The sequence below is a fragment of the Maylandia zebra genome, linkage group LG9 (genome assembly GCF_041146795.1).
Source record: "Maylandia zebra isolate NMK-2024a linkage group LG9, Mzebra_GT3a, whole genome shotgun sequence".
In the NCBI taxonomy this organism is placed as follows: domain Eukaryota; kingdom Metazoa; phylum Chordata; class Actinopteri; order Cichliformes; family Cichlidae; genus Maylandia; species Maylandia zebra.
Genome location: NC_135175.1, coordinates 25765137 through 25783830, shown reverse-complemented (window position 1 = coordinate 25783830; position 18694 = coordinate 25765137). Strand labels below are relative to the sequence as shown.

The following is an 18694-nucleotide window of genomic DNA, read 5'->3' as shown; positions in this document are numbered from 1 at the left end:
AACCACAGGGAGAAAAATGCCCAGAAAGGAGTCCAAAAACAACTTTTGAATGGACTAAAGGTCCTAGTTCTTGGCAGTGAGAAACTTTGTGTGTTTTCTTGCAGTTGTTTGTGTGTCTTTGTGGTCTTTGCATCTCCATGAGGTCCTGTTATGGCTTTGGGGAACTGGTTTGTATTTCTGTGGTCATTTTGCATCTGTCTGCAAAAAGTTTGTCTCTTTTCATTTTACGCTCCTCTCTGCAGTCATTTGATTACATTACACAGAGAACAAGCCCTTACTGTCTGAATCTAGTGAAGCAGGCAGAAACACGGGAGGGCAATGAAATTGTGCTTCTCCAAGATTCTTCATTTCAAACTATTTTATAACTCCCGTCTTCACAAAGTACTGGTATTTTTTGCCAATATGTAACCACAGCAAAATGATGCGCTGCTCCATGATGTTGATCTTGGGAGAGAATAACCTAAAGAGCTGATTTTCTCTGCATTGCTCACTGATGTTTAGCTGAGTGGCGAGACTGGTTAAAAGAGGCTTTGCAGGAAGTCAAAAAGTGGCGAATCAGCTGTACTAAAAGACAGTGGGGGAAAGGACTGTCTGCAAACACTTCTGGTAAGCAATTCATAAAAATTCCACGCAGGAAATAGCATGTTAATAGCTGGTAAAAGCAAGCTGTAAAACACCCCTTACAGTACAGGAACACAATTGCACCTGCACACGTAACAGGAATCATTACAGAAAAAATGAGAATTGTTCTGTTGAGATTGGTGAAAGAAATTCTGAGATGTGTAATGTGCACATCACGTTTTATGAGACAGAGCAGGTGGTTGGTGCAGAGTCCGCCTTTGTGCCCCGTTTGTTGCTCACAATTGTACCTTTGTGAGTGACTTAGGATCATAATGGCAAACACGAGCACTCCCAACAAGGAAATCGAGCCAGTCGTGAAAGTATAAAGTTTCAATTTGCCACATTGAAGCTGTCCGAAGAGGATCCCTTCATATTTAACAGTTTAATATCAAGCTGTTTCATAGTTCCTCGCTGCCAGTGAGCACTCTTCATTATCATACTGTCTGCACAGAAAGGCTGCTATGGAAAAAGACTCGAGGGATTCCCACTTCACTGGAGGTCCAACATTGTCAACCACAGATAGAATTTCATTTTGCACTTCCCATGAAACATTTTTCCCCCTCTAATTTACAGTTTTATTATCTTGAAGCCTACTTACTGAAAGTGATTTCCACAAATATGAATAGCCGTCTCTTTGAAAGTAAGTAGCAGAGTTACAGTCCCTGGTCATAAAGACGCTGCAATCTCCTTATAATGTATAATACTGGGTAGCCAACAAGTGTCCTATAGAGGTGGCCAATTATTGATTTGTAAGAATATTGTTTAAAATAATATAAAGACTGAAACTAACCTGGTTTAAACCCCATTTCAGTTTTCCACTCTATGATTCAGATGCTTTTTGGGGTACTTGGATCCTCATAGTACTTTGTTTTGTTTGTACAACTGCACATCCCTCCATACATCTGGTATGGAAACATATTACATGTCCAAAAGAAAGCATTAGAAATGTTACGGAGCATCGCACGAGGCATACAAAATTAGATGATCGCTTGCGTCGCTGGTTGTTTACGCCAAGAACTGGGATAAAACACTGTTCTCTCAGATTGCTAGTCACACAGTACCAACCATTAACCTGCATCATAGCTGTAGCCGAAATTACAGAGTGGAAAGAAAATGACTGTCATTTAATATCATAGTCGCTCTGACAAGCACTGGATGTTGAATTGTCACGTGGAGGCGTGCCATGTTGTTTCATCTATAAGTGTTCGCAAAGGCATCCTGAAATGTAACAGTCTCAGTTAGCCATCTCTTTAGCTTTTTAGAGGCCAGACATTAATATGAAGGTTATGTTGCACACCTCTAATGTCTGATCGTGTTTAAATAACCAGACAGACGTGTCCAAATTCACGCTCACACACCAAATAGACATGAAATAGAGGGAAATTTACAAAAAAAAAAAAAAAAGTGCCAGTGTAAAAACACTGATACCAGGCTGTCATGTAGGGAGAAAAACACCTGCTCTTGGCCTCCTTTACTCGGTGCTCATAGGACAGACCCATCAGCAGAACCCAGTCTTTATTATGAGGAGAGTTTGTTTTGCATGACTACAGCACTATTGTGTTGCAGAAATCTATCCACAGATGGGGTTACCTTGTGTCAGAATGACACATGCAAAACACACAGGAATCAATAAGAGCCAAGTTGTCATTGCTGATAACCAGTGGACAGCAGAGGTGAAAGATGAGAGGAACATTTCACCTATTAGCCTGGGTGGTATTTCAAGTAGATACATTCTGTCTCCTTGAATGTCAACCCACTTTTTACATTTGTATTAGTTGGTTTAGTGATATTAACTTTTTTGCCATTTTTAAAAACATTTCATATTTGTGTCCATCATTTTTTGCTTTGATTACTTCTATACAAAACCAAAAGTGAGTTGCAGTAAAACAAGAGTCTGCAGACAAGCCATCAGTTCTTTCACATCCAAATGCTACTATAGGCAAAAACACCTATATGCTAAGATGCAAGTTAGGATGCTCATCACAGTTTAGCATTTTAACTTCATTTGGGATGAATGTTGAGCACCTAAACCAGGTTCAACTGGGCTGTTTTGCCTTTTACTATTGCAAATTAGCTAAAAATATATTCTTAGCAAATAGCCCAACCTATTAAGATTGGAAATGACTAAAAACAAAATGTTTCAAAAGTTAAAAATAAATCAGAGAACATGTCAGACTTAATTTGTTAGAAAACAACTCGCTGTGCTGCCATTCTGTCAAGTTTCCTACTGAAAAAGAGTTTAGGGGTTTCTTTTCTCAGCTATAAGCCAAGTGTGGAGATGCTACGAGCTACATATTTCATTTTAAGCACGAATGATTATATTACTTGAATAAACCACCTCGGTATAATCAGAAAGCCCCTTCTCCCCTTGTGTAATAATGGGATACGTCTGTTTTGAGCAGGGCTTCAATCTGTGGTTTGGCCACATTTATAGAGTCAGCACATTCTACCCCAATACCTCGCTCCAATATACGAAATTCCTCTGAAAGCATAAACTTTAAAAGGAAAAATAGATTTGCCTACTCACTCTTACAGACCGTTTAAGCCACATTCTAGCACATTTGTCTCCCATTACAGTCATGAGAATGCCAAAGCTCTGTGAGGGAAGCCGCAGGAGGGATTGATCGGCTTTGGTTTATCAGATGCATGGGTCCCCAACTGCAGGCCTCAAGGGCTGGTGTCCTGCAGTTTTTAGATGTGTCCCTGATCCAACACAGCTGATTCAAATGGCTAAATGACCTCCTCAACATGTCCTGAAGTTCTCCAGAAGCCTGGTAATGAACTAATCATTTGATTCAGGTGTGTAGACCCAGGGTGAGATCTAAAACCTGCAGGACACCGGCCCTCGAGGCCTGGAGTTGGGGACCCCTGGTCTGATGCATGAATGACATATCATCGGTATGTTTGTGTTTCAGTGTCCTCACAGGACAAAAAGGTTTGAACAAAGCTGTTTTTTTTCCTTTCTTGAAATCATTTAGACAAGAATATTGAGATGAAATCGCTCCATTAAATATAATCACAGTGTAATTATAGCTGGAGCCAGGAAACAGTGATAGGGAATCAACTAGTCTGTCCACACTATGTTAATTCTGGTTAAAGCCTGGCTTTCTGTTTCTCTTTGCTTCCAGTCTGATCTAGGGAGACAGTAGCAATGATTATACAAGGTAATCTCAGTGTTTTTAACAGTTTAAAACTACACGGTAAAAACAAAGAGCATCATTTGTCAGCTCTAAGATTTTGCAAACGAGGGCATAAAAAAAACTGTCAAGGCTTTGAAATTGGGTAACTTCAACCTGAGGTGAACAAAGACGTTATTTTTCACGCTCTGCTTCATTTGGCTTGGTTTTTGTTTAATAAATAATGACATGGTGTAATCGATTGATCTGAGGGTGTACTTTAGTTTTACCATGTCTGTGTTGTATCTAATGCGTGTACGCGCCCTTAATGAAAAGGAGCTTGTGATTGCAACCTTTTTAAATGATGATCACACCCAATAAATACAAGTTTAGGTTCAAAATAATTCACATGAATTAGGCAGTATTATAAGATACAGTACACTAGTTCCACTTTGTAATCTGGGTGGTTTTACACTGTTTATTTTGTGACGCAGCTGTTGGACCTACAGCACTGCTTAAATATCGCCATTACAGGCTTTGACTGTCACCCATATGCAATTTTACAGCTATGCTTAACTAAGCACTTGAGAGGAGTAAAATTAAGGGTTTCTGCAACTCCTGTTTTCTAATTTGTTAGCTCTTCACAGACATTCTCCTCTCTGCCACACCCTGCACCCACAATGATGGTCTTAACGTCCACAATTAACTTCAAGTCACCGCCCAGTCTGGCTGAAGGTACAAGACTTTCTTGATTTTAATTTAAATTAGTATAAACCTAAAAATGAAACCAATGACGAATAACACTGTTCCTTCTGTTTCAATAGGCTCCTGGTATTCATGTGGATGTCTTTTTGACACATGCCACCCACCTAAACACTGCAAAGTAAGCACCCCACACCATGGAAATGGCACTCCACCCAAAACGGCACAAAAAATCTGATTCCAAGATTTCCAGATCCCAGTACTGATCAGGCATTTGCAGTGCACAGTGGAACACACCTAATGTCCATTGCCCCAACTGGTCTGAGCTGTTTTTGATTTCAGAAGGGGGTTTTCTGGTTGTTCTCATCCTTTAAAGCAAACATCAACTGAATATGCTTAGCTCATACTCCCAAACCCACTTCTTTGCCCTTGTAAATTGCCTGTCAGCCCTTATTCTCTCAGAAAAGTAAACAAAAGAGGCTCGTAAAGCAAAACTGTTAAGAAGACGAGAAAGAAAAAATATGGATACATCTGTCAGGCAACAAATGACATCTGCTTGATAGGAGCAGGCGTTCTTCTTTTATTTAGAAGAGCTGCCTAAGCTTCACATTGAGGAAGTCATTCTGAGCTATAACTCTATCTTTGTCTGCAGCAGCAGCAGACAAAACCCAGTGAAGAGTGCAAAGGCTAGGGTGACAGCAGGTTAGCAAACTGCCTGAGTGTCTTTAACAGGCTCTATAATGGACTGCGGTTGTCTTCAGCGAGCATCTGTTGGACCCCATGTTTTATGGCTCCGTCCTTATTGTGTCTCCAGTAAAGCCCAACGAGCAGAGAGCTGAACAGTCAAGGTAGACTTAATGTCTGCTTGGGGTTTTTTTCTCAGGGAAATACGAGTTGCAGTCATGAATCAGATCTACCGTGTCAGTGTGCCTTTATTTGTGAAATGTCCATTCATCAGTAATGTGGCTGCAGATCTTAAAGCACAGTGATTGTATAACTGTGCAAAGGTGCAGTTTTTACCCATGCTAACAATTCAATTCAATTTTATTTATACAGCGTGAAATCACAACAACTATTGCCTCATGGCGCTTTATATTGTAAGGTAAACCCTACAATAATACATACAGAGAAAAACCCAACAATCATATGACCCCCTATGAGCAAGCACTTTGGCAACAGTGGGAAGGAAAAACTCCCTTTTAACAGGAAGAAACCTCTGGCAGAACCAGGCTCAGGGAGGGGCGGGGCCATCTGCTGTGAGCGGCTGAAGTGAGAGAAGGAAGACAGGATAAAGACAGGCTGTGGAAGAGAGTCAGAGAATAATACAGGTAACAACATGTCCATGTATCAGTATGTGGTTGATCAGCCCATATGTGCATTATGACCTTTTAAACAAGTATTCTCACAAGATGAAACACATTTTTCATCAGCAGCTTGTTTTGCATATGTTGTTCTCTGTAATCACAATGATGCTGATCAAATAGCATCAAAATGCTAATCAAAAGCATCCCTAGAAAAATGAAGACTGGAGCTTTAAAAGACATAATCACTAAATATGAAGGAAAACAAATTTGGTATAAATGAACTGGTTCAACTTAGGTTCTTAGGATTTTGACATATACTGCAGCTAGCCACTGGGGAACATTCACAATATCTTGGCTTTGCCTCTGGGTAGCTGGCATGTTCACAGCCCTATCCAATCTGGCTCTAACTCTGTGACAAATGTTCTGATTAAGGGTCTCATCATTTATGGGTATGGATCGAAATATAGCAGCAATCACCAGGACGCTTCGGACTTTCTCGACTTGAAACAGGATCTTGAGATCAGCACCTTCTCTCAAAGTATGTAATCATTACTTATGCTTCTAGCATTACAGCTTACTGCTGCTATTATTCGACACTTGTGCCAAACAGTGAAACGGTACATTATATGTTCTATATGCTCTCATTAAAGTCAGATTTATTCTAGATTTACAGTTGTACAGATGTAAAATTTAAGCAGATTTTTAACCTAAAATAAGGAAATAGGAAATGTTAAAATAAAGTTTCCTGCATCTGAACAAGGCCTGACAACATAGTTTTATGGACACTCTGGTATCTTAAAACTAAATGTTCTTAAGCTGCTTTGTTAAGTCAAATGAATACAGTAAAAAAAGATAAATGATATTAATGAAACGCAGGTGTCAGAAATTATTTTAGGCAAGAACTTCAAGCTTTACACAATATAAGTAGTTACACACCTCATAAATCATACAATGTAAGACAGACTGGTCTTTAGATTGCACGGCAGAATGGAGTATACAACATTTGCCTCGTACTGTATACTGCCATGATTTACTGGGCACACTGGGATGGGGCTGTGAACTAATGGAATATCTAATGTCTCTGTGAAAGAGACTTTAATCAGTTGTGAGACCTCCAGCTTGCAACTTTACCATATAAATCTGAGATAGGCTGCACGGCAGAAGGCCCAGGCTGTGAGTTACAGGCTCTGTGTGTTTATACTCTGTACATACAGTGTGGATTTACGTGAGAGGGGTTCCAGTAAAACTCAAGTCGCGTTGGGTATTTTTCGGTATATGCTTGTTGTACTTGTAAACAAAATCTCAGAGTACTCAAACATACACAAATCAAGATGTCATCAAACACATGATGATAATAGTACCATCTGCAGTATCATCATTTGCCAGAAAATCTCATCCCATCTGCCAGGATGTCAGCATTAATGCCGTTATGTCTTCATGCTTCCATTACTTCGTCACTGTTGTGGAGCAGCCACAGGTGTCTCACAATACCACAATTTACTGCTTGATATAAAACTGTCACAAGTGGATAATGCCCAGCCCTTGAATGCGCTTGCATCCGTGAAAGTCATGCGGTTTCACAGAGCTGTGCGCCGAACAGCTCGCAACTTTTTGTGTTGCGAACATGATGTCTCACGTCTGACCTTATTTTGCATTTTGTATGAGGCAACACGATAAAGCAGATGTGGTGTTTGGTGTTTTTTTTTTTAACTCTGTCTTTCAGAGTCACATGCTGTTTTTCCCCTTTTCAGAAGGATTACCACTTTCTGATACTGGACTTGTTCTTGTTTTTCCAGGTCTGATGACTACCATAAGAAAAAGGCTATTTATAGAAGTGTGTAGAAGTGTTGAACCGCTGAACATTTCTGTATTGTTTGCTAGGATGTATGGAAATATCTTTGCTAAGTTGTCTGTCATGTGTAGGCACTATACTGGTTCATCCCTTGTGCTATGTGTCTTTTTATGTTTGGATGATTCGTAGGTCAGTGTTAAGTGGCTTAACAAGCTCACACAAAAAGCACATTCCTCTAAGGTACAAGAACCTGACCAATGACCTGAGGATACTGTAAATAAAAGGCAATGAAGTTCAGGCAAAGAACTCAAGTATCACACAGTGACACGCTTTTACTTGTTCTATTTTTACCACAATAATACTAAGTAACTTCCGCAAAATCATTGCTGTTAAAATGTTGCACTGGAGATAAAACTGTAATCATTCATGTGTCATTCTGTTGAATATTGGCGCACACTGAGGTGCGCAATCATGATGCGCACGAGGGGTTTTCAGCAACCACATGAACCACTACAGATGATCCACCTGTAATTAACCTCGTGAGCCATCGTGTGGTGAAAGCAGACCGAACAGGCTCCAACAGCATGTCCTTTGCACGACTATGTTTTCAGTCTTTCTATAGCCAATGTGGTCATTTAAAATCCTGTATCCAAGTCTTCAGGTCGCCCATCTATTTATACAGAAAAAATACGAAAATTCAAATAAGATCAAGGACATCGTGGGGTATTTGTTATACATTTGTCTTTATTATCCTTTATTTGTCCAGGTGAGATTTAAATCTAATTTCCAAGAAAGGCCTGGCCAATAGGGCAGCAAAAGCTAATACGACACATAATAATATAACAAGTAAAAAACAAATACTATATTGCATACAGACAAGTGAGCACAAACGTGTGAATAATACAAAATAGCAGATCATTAAAAGCCACATTAAAAACAGTCACACTGGCTAAAAGAGCTATTCTCTCGCTTTAAATATACATACAGGACAACACATACAGTACACAAACAGTAAGTATAAATTTAGAGTAACGCACCTTAAAATTTCTGGTTAATCACTTAATATCTTGAATTGCGTATCTCAGAACACTATCTTACTCTGCAATTTTTCCATTTGTACGTTAGCATTTCGACATTTTAAGATAATAACACGAAATTTCAACATTTGCAACTTAAAAACTTTGGTTAATAATTTTACATTTCAAATTGCTTATTACAATTTTTTCACTCAGAAATAATTTGAAATTTCGAGATACTTAGTAGGTGAAAAATTTGACATAATTACCAAAAATTTATAAATATTTTAATTTGGCAGTTGTTCAGGCAGGGGGTGTCTGTGTGTAATGTAAGTGGCTAATCTCCAAAAGTTGATTCTGTTCATCTGGACGTAGCGTTTTGTGGGAGAAACGTTTCGTCACTCATCCAAGTGACTTCTTCGAAGAAGTCACTTACTTAGGTAAACGTTACTTACCTGGATGATTGAGCATGCATCAAGACGTAAGTGGCTAATATGAAAATTTCAAGTTACACAAGCACACACTCTAGTGGACAAAGAACAGACTTCAGTGCACAAATTCTGACTGCGATGCGCCGCCAAAACACCAGAGGAACGTGTCAGTATTTTGATATCATTGTACCCATGTGGAGAAAGTAGCCGAAGAAGAAAAAGCCCCCTCAGCTGAGGAAAATGGCCGACGTTGAGATGGAGATCTCGTCCAGGAGAATGAATAATGGCAACGAGCACGTGTAAGTTATTAAATTACAGATACTTAAAGTTTGTGGCAGTAAGTTATAGGCCTCTTTCAGGTCGAATATGAAGGGAAGTGTTATCATTGCCGGGGCTAACGGAGTAGCAAGTTCACGTTGTTGCCGGGGCATGCTCACGATAGGCTAACGTTCTTGGCTAGCTAGCTAATGTTCTTCAGCGCGGCTAGCACTAAGTTTCGGTGATAGCATGTAGAAGTGTACCTCATCCGCGTTTGTGTGTATTTGCCTCAATAAAGTGTACCTGCTAAGCCACACGCAGTGTAAGGTTTGTACTCGCTCCCAAGCAGCTATCATGTAATGTAAGTTAGCATAGCAAAAATTATTCAGTGGATGTAGCTGCTTAGCACTAACTTTGCTAAAGACGGTTAGCATGTCAGAGCTAATGAGTGAAAATCATCTTGGCGGTCTCGCTCGGAGAAAGAGGGAGCAAGTGAAGGTTACACGGGGATTTACCGAGTGTCACTCTCTCATCAACGAGCGATTCTGATCAGTGTTTCTACAGCTTCATGCTAAACTGACCACGTTATATAATCCCGGTGTGCCCGATGTTAAACACCTTACGCTTACCTAAAATGGTACACTTCGGGCGATGATGGGTTAAACTCGGAAATGAATGTTGTGTAAGCTATGAACTGATTTTTAGACTAAATGTTCACAATGACTGCAAGTTACCTCGAGGAAAGAATAGCTATCTTTATGATCTTTTTATGTACATGTATTAAAATTAAAACTACTGATCACGTTGTATGATGTTTGTTACTGTAAATCGTGTTCACTTCATTGTGTATTAAAGAAATAATAATTGTTTCCTATTTTTCCAGATTTAAAGGGGAAAAAATAATAGTGCCACAAGAAGATTTGATGTGTAACTGAAATTTTTAGTTGATTATCATAGTGTTTTATATCCCAGACACTTAAACTTAAGCACCTGTCAGTATTTTGGACAGATGGCAGAACTCTGTGCGTCTCATTTTCTGGGATGTTATCAGTTGCATTCAGGGTCAGGCATTGCTATGGCCGTGTGTTCCTACTACCAGTCCAAAAACAATATTTGACACAGTTGTGTCTATTTTTTAGACCTTTGTTTCCTTTTGACTTCAGTCAGCCAAATAATTTAGCACTAAAGCAATTAAATATTTTTTTTTTGAAACAGGAAGCAAGATCTGGAAAGCCATGAACGAAGTGGAAATGAGGACAGCGGCGACATATCTGAAGAGGAGGAGGAGGAGGTAGGGCTTGACAATGTGAGGACCTAAATGCCATCAAGTGGTGTCATCTCTTTTAACACAAAACTCAGACTATACCAAACTGTGCTACTATAACTTGCTGTAGGATCAACTTTTACCAAAATTTAGTAACACTTTTTGTCTACATCAGTCATTCTGAATACAGTCTAGGTTGGTTAGGTGGTAAAAACTCAAAGAAAACAAGATTATATCTGTTTACACCATAACTAAGAATTACAGAGATCATCTGTCAACTAAATTGATTGTTATCCTGGTATGTTCACATCCTAGGAGGAGGCTGAAACTAATGGCGAGAAGACAGAGGAGGGGTCCAAACATCACAGCAGTAGCGGTAAACACAAGCGGAAAAAACACAAGCATCGCAGTAAGCACAAAAAGCACAAACATGCCTCTGATGAGGACAAGGACCGCAAACGCAAGCATCGTCACAAACATAGGAAACACAAACGCAAAGAGGGCTCCTCTCCCTCTGCCGCTGTCCTCTTTGGCTCCTCTACTCATAGAAAAGCTGAATCTTCTCCTTCTTCTGGAAATCCAAGTCTGGATGACAGGGCCTTGCTGGAGGATTTGGAGAAACAGAGGGCCATGATCAAAGCTGAACTTGACAGCCAGTTGATGGAGGGAAAAGTTCAGTCTGGCATGGGTTTGATCCTTCAGGGGTATAACTCTGGATCTGAAGAGGATGGAGATGCAAGGTTCAGAAATGGAGAACCACGACAAAGGGGCAGCTCAGGTAAACCTATATCACCCAGAGGAAAAAGTGGCAAATCTAGACGGGACTCAACAGAGGGCAGTAAGTCTAGCTCCAAACGCCATAGTCGGAGTAAGTCTGCAGACAAGCTAGCCAAGGAGTCTAAGCAGGACAAGGTGACCAAAAGCACCAAGGACACAGGTGTAAAAGACAGAGGGCGAGGAAGGAGCAGGTCAAAAGACAGGAAGGGTTCACACAGCACTGATAGGTCCAAGGAGAGAAGGAAGTCCAACTCTCCTTCCAGCTTCAGGGGAGAGCAGAAAGTCGGCCGCACTGATAAACGGTCCTCTCCGCAGCGGGATGACAGACCCAACCAGGAAAGAGTGAGCCGACGGTCCAGATCGCCTGGACGAGAACGGCCAAGTCGCTCAGACGCTGACCGGGACAAACGGCCAGCCAAGTCACCATCCAAGGACACTTCTTTAGGAAAGGAAAACCGCTCCCCTCATAGACGAGGGGCTCACAGCCCTGCAAGGAAACGCAGCGCTTCCCCTCGCCATAGAGATGCCCGCTACCCTTCGGCTAGTGCCTCAGAAAGGATATCAAAACAGAGCCACTCTCCATCCAGAACTAGGTTCTCGCCCCAGAGACGCCGTAGCCGCTCACTAGAGGTCAGGAGGCGAGATGCTGAGAGACAGGAATCACCACTGAGGTTAGTGCACACCTCTGGCTTTTCCAACGTTTCCCATAATAAGCTGATTGTGACAGATGACAGAATTGTCTTTCAGTTTCAGATGAATAAAAGTGAGTTTGCAAAAATGTAAAATATTTGAGTGTTCATTTATAAAAGCTAAAGATTTATTTATTTATTAATTTTTTTGTAAACTGGAAGATAATGATATATTTAACTTAGTTTAAATGCTGATCCAAAGTTGCGGAGAAAAAAAAGTCTTGAAGGCGCAAAAGTAAAGTTATGACAGATTTTGAAATATTATTTTTTATGTTCTTCCAGGAAGCGCTCTCGGGCAGATGTTGGACCAGGCAGAGACCGATCGCGTGATACCAGTCCGAGATCATCATCTCGCCGCAGGATGAGTCGCTCGCCTCTAAGACGACGGTCCCCATCGCCACGCCGCCGCTCCCGCTCTTCCCCCCGCAGACGGAGCAGGTCTCCACTGAGACGGAGGTGATGGCCGCTCACTTTTCACTCAACTTGTCTACATGTGACAGAAGACATTATCCCAAGTCACAACAAAGCAGTTCTCAAAAGTCGCTGGAGAACTCTTGTGTTTCTCTAATTAGTTTTTGGTGGTCCAACAGTTGTTTAGATATGAATTCTGTTTATATCCCTGTCTGCTAGTACCTTTCCCCCCTCTTTTCTTTTTGAAGTAAATAATGATTCCTGTCATCACGTCTGTGCCTCACAGGTCTGGGGAGAGAGACCGATATGGTCGACTCCGACAGTATCGACGCTCAATGTCCCGCGATCGGGAAAGAAGACGACGCAACAGAGATGAAGACAAGTTCAAGGGAAGTCTCTCAGAAGGCATGAAAGTCGATCAGGAGTCCTCAGAGGAAGAAGTGTAAGTAAAAGTGATATAAAAACTAAGATCCGATCGGGTTCGCCATACAGAGTTCAAATTTGCTGTGAAACGGTGTGGTACGTCTCTGCAGCCATTCATATCAACCGCTTTTGGTGAATTAATGCTGGCACTAATGAATCAAAACAAAGTTGAGTCCTTAGCATTTGTAGATATTGATTAGAAATAAGACAATTTTTACCATCTCGTCTTTGAGGACGTCCATGATCTGTAGCTGATATCATATCCTGTTTCACATTAATGCATCAGGGCACGATTTGTTGCTTAGTCGTTAACAGGAAAGTGTTTCCTTTGTAATTTTAATTTCTGGCATGTTTTTGCAGTTTGGAGGATTTTGATGGTGAGGAGATAGATGAAGAAGCTCTCATTGAGCAGCGCCGCCAACAGCGCATGGCCATCGTCCAGGTCTGTTTATACCCACGCTAATTCATGTCTGGAATTTTTGTAACTTCTATAAGTGGATTTGATGAGTGACCTTCTTACATCAGCTGTTCTTTCCACTTTACAGAAGTACAAAATCGTGAACGAGGACACCAATCAGACGTCAGAGCCCAGCAGCCCGCAGAGCAGCACGCGTAGCCGTTCGCCCTCACCCGATGACATCTTGGAGCGAGTAGCCGCAGACGTGAAGGAGTACGAGCGCGAGAACGTTAACACCTTCGAGGCCAGCATCAAAGCCAAGCACAACCTCATCGCCCAGGAGAAAGATGGTAATGTTCCAATCAGAATGATGACTGTTAGCATACAAGGCCAACTGAATGAACCACACTGTCAGCTGTGAGCATCCTGGTTGGCTGCAAATTCAGGGGATCTCTTTAAAATAGTCTAATGGATTATAGGAGGATGCAGATATGTTCTTTTCCTTCTCCTTGTTAGCATGGAGAAGGACTTGAATCTCTTAAAGACTCTTGTATGTTACCCTATTACCTGCTTGTCACAATAAGAGCAAGCAGAAGCCTTTGAGATTTTTTTTTTTTTTTAATTGTTATTAGTATTTTATTTATGTTTTTTAGCTGAAATGTTATTTCCAGAACTACTGCAGAGGTTGAAATCTACTTTTTCGCACCTGACACTGGCAGGTGTTTTGGCTGATCTGAGCATAAGTGGACAGCTTAAGCACAGAAGTGAATGCATTCAGGACACAGTAATGTCTGATTGCTTGAACTGCAGGAGGTCTGGGTGTGTTAGAGCCACTTGTTTTTAGCAGCGTGTTCTTTGATGTGTCCTTGGCCATACTACATCACTGCATACTGACCTGACATCCTACAAAGTATACTCTCTTCCTTTATGTGCTCCTGAATTTTATTATAAAGTTAAACAGGCAGAATGAATGAATTAAAAGTGGGAGACCCCGTCTGTATTGTTTTGATTCTGCCATAGCTAACATATGAAATGCATTGCATTTCCCACCAGTTTAAATCAACGCATTTGGTCTTTGCGACTGTTTGTTTTTTGTTTTGCATATGAAGCGGAAGAATCCAAATTTAAATACCAGTGACCGCTGAAAACACATAACAAACACAGAGCTCATTTAAAATGGTCAGTTTTAGGCCAAATACAAACGTGCCTTCATGTGTTATCTTAGCAAAAAGGAGACAGCTTGACCCAGGTAACGACAGACTGTTCTGCGCTGTCCTTCCTTTACTTCCACCCCTCACTTAAGCCTTTGAAATTTTTCTGAAAAGAGATTTGAGTCGCTGCCTGTGCCCACTTGATCACTGAAGAGCACAGTCTTCTGTGAGCATGGCGGAGAGATGAAACCTAACAGTTAAAAGCTCCTTCTGTCAGAGATGGCAATCTTTTGGACAGCCTGTTCCCAGTTTTCTGGCTGTGATTTTTGTTGAAAGCAAAATGGCACTTTTCAGTTTTTTGTTTTTTTTTCTTTCTTTCTTTTGGTTTTGTCACGGTCCCTTCAGCAGAAATGAATCAAATCAAGTTTATAAACGTGAAATGTGATTAAAAAGCGTTTTTACATTACTTGAAATTGGAGCTAGGACGCTGCATTAATATTGCTTCCCTGCAGTTTGGAACAATTTGGTATTTTCATTTTAACACAGGGGCATGTTAAAAAACGTCCAGTACAGGAAGTACACATGTCTAAAAGGGTATTTGGTGGCTCGTTTGTGTGAGAAATGCAGCGTTTTGTGATGCAGGGATTTTAATTTTGTTTCTTTCTGTCATGTGTTCATTCAGTTGCTGGCTTGTAATCCAAAGCCTGGTGTCTCTGCCACCTGCAGCATGTTTTGATCTCTGCAGAGTATGTGAATCAAACACAAGTTCCAGATATACTGTTTTTTACAACATGCTGAATGAGCAGAAACTCATCTTTTGCTGGTATAATTTGTTGTTGTTGTTGTTGTGTGTCTCAGGATCTAACCCGAAGAAGCCTTCAGCTCCAGACATGTTTACCGAGTCAGATGACATGTTTGCTGCAGACTTTGACGTAAGTATTTAAATACTGAGCTCAGTAGGGCATCTTAAAATCTTCACTTATTTTTAATTTGTGTCTTTGTGTCGTTCTTCAGAAGAGTGTAAATTATTGAGGCACACCAGTGAATTACTGACCTCTGTTTTTTTTCATGCTGTTTCTGCAGAGTGCCAGGATGAGAGCAGCAGGTGTAGGAAAGGACTTCAAGGAGAACCCCAACCTCAGGGACAACTGGACTGATGCTGAGGGTTACTACCGTAAGTGTTTCCTTTCTGTTAACTGTAGGTTAAGGTGACATTTTATGCTTGTTTAATGTCACCAGGAATGAAGGTTGTAGCCTGTTTGCGTTCGTCGCACATCAAAGTTTGTTTTTAAGTGCAACGAGAGACTTCGTCTCAGTCATTTTACACATTTGTAAATTGTGTTGTTGTTTAGGAGTGAACATCGGGGAGACGCTGGACAAACGTTACGACGTGTATGGCTACACTGGACAAGGTGTGTTCAGCAATGTGATCAGAGCCAGAGACACTGCCAGAGCCGGCCAGGAGGTGGCAATCAAGATCATCCGAAACAACGAGCTCATGTGAGTCTTCCCATGAATGCCAGCATTTCATATGTGAAAGTTATTGATCTGTTTAAATACCGTAATGGCTTCACTCCTGACAAGATGTATGTTTGAACAGGCACAAGACCGGATTAAAAGAGCTGGAATTCCTCAAGAAGCTGAATGACGCTGATCCCGATGACAAGTTCCACTGCCTGCGCCTTTTCAGGCACTTTTACCACAAGCAGCATCTTTGTTTGGTGTTTGAGCCTCTAAGGTACTCGGAGAGAGGACATCACATTCATTTTCATCATATTTTGAAAGGTGTGCTTTTCATCAATTACCTCAGCATAATTCATGAGTTTGTAAATTTTTCATTTGTAGCATGAATTTGCGAGAGGTGCTGAAGAAGTACGGTAAAGATGTTGGGCTTCACATCAAAGCTGTGCGTTCCTACAGCCAGCAGCTCTTCTTGGCTCTCAAGCTGCTCAAACGATGCAACATCCTCCACGCCGACATCAAGCCAGATAATATCCTGGTATGACTCAAATGCTCAGTCATCTTAAATCGGCTCACAGAATGACCAAAGTAGTTGTGCCACGTGTGATTTCTATTCATGTCTTTAAAAGGTGAATGAGTCAAAGACCATCCTGAAGCTGTGTGACTTTGGTTCGGCGTCACATGTTGCTGACAATGACATCACACCATATCTGGTCAGCAGATTTTACAGGGCTCCAGAAATTAGTAAGTACCACTATTTATTCTTTTCTTTAAATATTCACCATTAATCAGCTCGTTTTAAATTTGAAGTTTGCTCATAATTTCTTCCTCAGTCATAGGAAAGCCGTACGACTATGGCATCGACATGTGGTCCGTCGGCTGCACTCTGTACGAGCTTTACACAGGCAAAATCCTGCTTCCTGGATCTTCCAACAATCACATGCTCAAGCTGGCTATGGACCTCAAGGGCAAGATGCCCAACAAGGTGAAATTGCATCATATAATTTCAGTTCCTTTAGTGATTGTTTCCCCTTTTCTAGATGAAGGGAGATGTGTTGCTCTACTGTGCACTGTTCAAGAAGACTGATGCAATGTTTTGGATTCTTTCCACAGATGATCCGTAAAGGATTGTTCAAAGACCAGCACTTCGATCAGAATTTGAACTTCTTGTACATTGAAGTAGACAAAGTGACTGAAAGGGTAAGGTGTTCTTTCTTGCCTCTAAACCATTCTTTTTCTTTTTTTTTTACATGTCCCTCTATTTTAATAGCAGTTTTAAAAGTTTTATATTTTTGTTGCTCAACACCTTTAGGAGAAGGTGACAGTGATGAGCACCATCAACCCCACCAAAGACCTGCTGGCAGACATGATAGGAGGCCAGCGGCTGCCTGAGGACCAGAGGAAGAAGGTAATGCAGCTGAAGGACCTGCTGGATGGAACGCTGATGCTGGACCCAGCCAAGCGCATCAGTATCAACCAGGCTCTGCAGCACCCCTTTATCCAGGAGAAGATCTGAAACGCTGAACACCATACACTCCCAGAGCAACACAGACAGAGCCAACCACTAAACCTGCTCTGACGGGAACTCTGCAGTGAGGCAGACAACTCACAGACTGTTCAGAATGTCATGGATTTTTTTTTTTTTTCCGTCCTCAGCTTCATTTTGTTTATGGATGCATAATTGTGTTTTATTGTAAATAGATCATTGAAATGGTAGCCATTCTTGAAAACATAGGTTTGTTTTTTTTTCTTCAATTGTCACTGTAAACTTTTCCCTGATATCCAATGAGTTACAGTTTCTTTTTTAATTTAACTGGCATCGGAGAAACAGATGTTTAAAAGAAAAATATGATTCCTGTAAATACTGTGTATGTCTATTGCATTAACAATCTCGAGCAGCAGACAGTTGAATTTTGTCGTAGTTGCAGACGTCCTAACATAAACACACCTTTCCTCTTTTATAACCACATTGCTCATTGTGGGGCGATGCATGCTTTTGAATGTGCACCCTTTGTGCTATAGATTTGCGTGGTGCAGGCCTGTAAAAATGCTCTGTATGTGCATCAGTGTCCCACATGTGACGACGACAACCTCCCCGCTCCACCACTAACCAGTCCTCGGGTCTCGAGGTCTGAGCTGAAGGAATAGATGCATATTATGGACTCCTTACAAAAAGTTTTTGTTTTGTTTTTTCTTAATTTTTAAAGCAGGTAGTCATTGTTTTCTGTTGCCGGTCGATTCCATTTTTAACCTTCCTCTCCCTCCAGCACTCTGGCTAGGTCGTGGCTCTTAAGGCTCTCACATTCAAGTGCCTCCTGTACGAGCCTAGTGTGTTAAAACACCAAACAATGCTGGCCGATTGAAGCCAACCCCACCTCTCTTCCACTGTTGTATATAGTCCATAGTTACTGTCATTTCATGTATGATTTGTTTTGTTTCAAGTAAGTGGTTTAAAAAAAAAAAAAATCTTGTGATTTCAATAAAGAATAGTTGTGGAAACGCTGCTGAAAGAGCACCTTCAGTATAAGAAGTTTTTAGTAATAAAATGTTTCCTATTGTATACCAAACACCCTTTCTTCATTTGAATGTGATGTAGCACTGTTCAGCTTGTTTATCCATAATTTTAATGGCTTTTCTGGTGTAGAGATGCATGAACAGAATTGAGAATGGAGAGGGGGGGGGTGTCTTACTTCACAGGATCCTCCGTCTCCGCTAAGTGAACTCTTAAGGATGCAAAGGGGGTGTTGGAAAAGGTGGCAAGCTTCCTTTTTTTTTTTTTTTTTTTTTTTTTTGAGAGGGAAGGAAAAAATTGTTGAGACAGCCGCAGCCTCTGAGCATCAAAAGTAAAAGCGCTCCATCTTGTATCCCATTGGAACAATTT

At 41.0% G+C, this 18694-nt stretch overlaps 1 protein-coding gene and 1 long non-coding RNA gene across 5 annotated transcripts; both read left to right on the top strand.

Annotated features, from left to right (window-relative positions):
- The first annotated feature begins 3431 nt into the window (after window positions 1–3431).
- Window positions 3432–7860, top strand: LOC101482913 (uncharacterized). 3 transcript variants are annotated; one of them, XR_013100353.1, is made up of 7 exons: window positions 3432–3519; window positions 4375–4472; window positions 4562–4620; window positions 5496–5541; window positions 5646–5767; window positions 6176–6281; window positions 7540–7860. It is a non-coding gene; the product is annotated as an uncharacterized LOC101482913 (long non-coding RNA). The 3 variants fall into 3 exon arrangements; XR_013100354.1 differs by lacking the exon at window positions 5496–5541 and having other exon boundaries at window positions 5663–5767; XR_191213.2 differs by lacking the exon at window positions 5496–5541.
- Window positions 7861–9126: 1266 nt separating this feature from the next.
- On the top strand, window positions 9127–18380 carry prpf4bb (pre-mRNA processing factor 4Bb). 2 transcript variants are annotated; one of them, XM_004551934.6, is made up of 16 exons: window positions 9127–9281; window positions 10456–10531; window positions 10820–11952; window positions 12253–12426; window positions 12668–12823; window positions 13165–13246; window positions 13350–13551; window positions 15211–15284; window positions 15436–15526; window positions 15705–15852; window positions 15953–16090; window positions 16198–16351; window positions 16443–16557; window positions 16647–16798; window positions 16927–17013; window positions 17126–18380. In XM_004551934.6, the coding sequence occupies exons 1-16, from the start codon at window positions 9223–9225 to the stop codon at window positions 17327–17329; spliced, it is 3045 nt and encodes a 1014-aa protein (XP_004551991.3). In that variant the 5' UTR covers window positions 9127–9222; the 3' UTR covers window positions 17330–18380. The 2 variants fall into 2 exon arrangements, with proteins under 2 accessions (XP_004551991.3, XP_004551990.3); XM_004551933.4 differs by having other exon boundaries at window positions 10456–10546.
- Window positions 18381–18694: the final 314 nt, after the last annotated feature.

Coding starts and splice junctions, on each gene's coding strand:
- prpf4bb (XM_004551933.4), top strand. CDS start 9,223: ATGGCCGACGTTGAGATGGAGATCTCGTCCAGGAGAATGAATAATGGC. Junction 15,285..15,435: donor TGTTTGCTGCAGACTTTGAC/GTAAGTATTTAA, acceptor CTGTTTCTGCAG/AGTGCCAGGATGAGAGCAGC. Junction 17,014..17,125: donor TAGACAAAGTGACTGAAAGG/GTAAGGTGTTCT, acceptor CAACACCTTTAG/GAGAAGGTGACAGTGATGAG.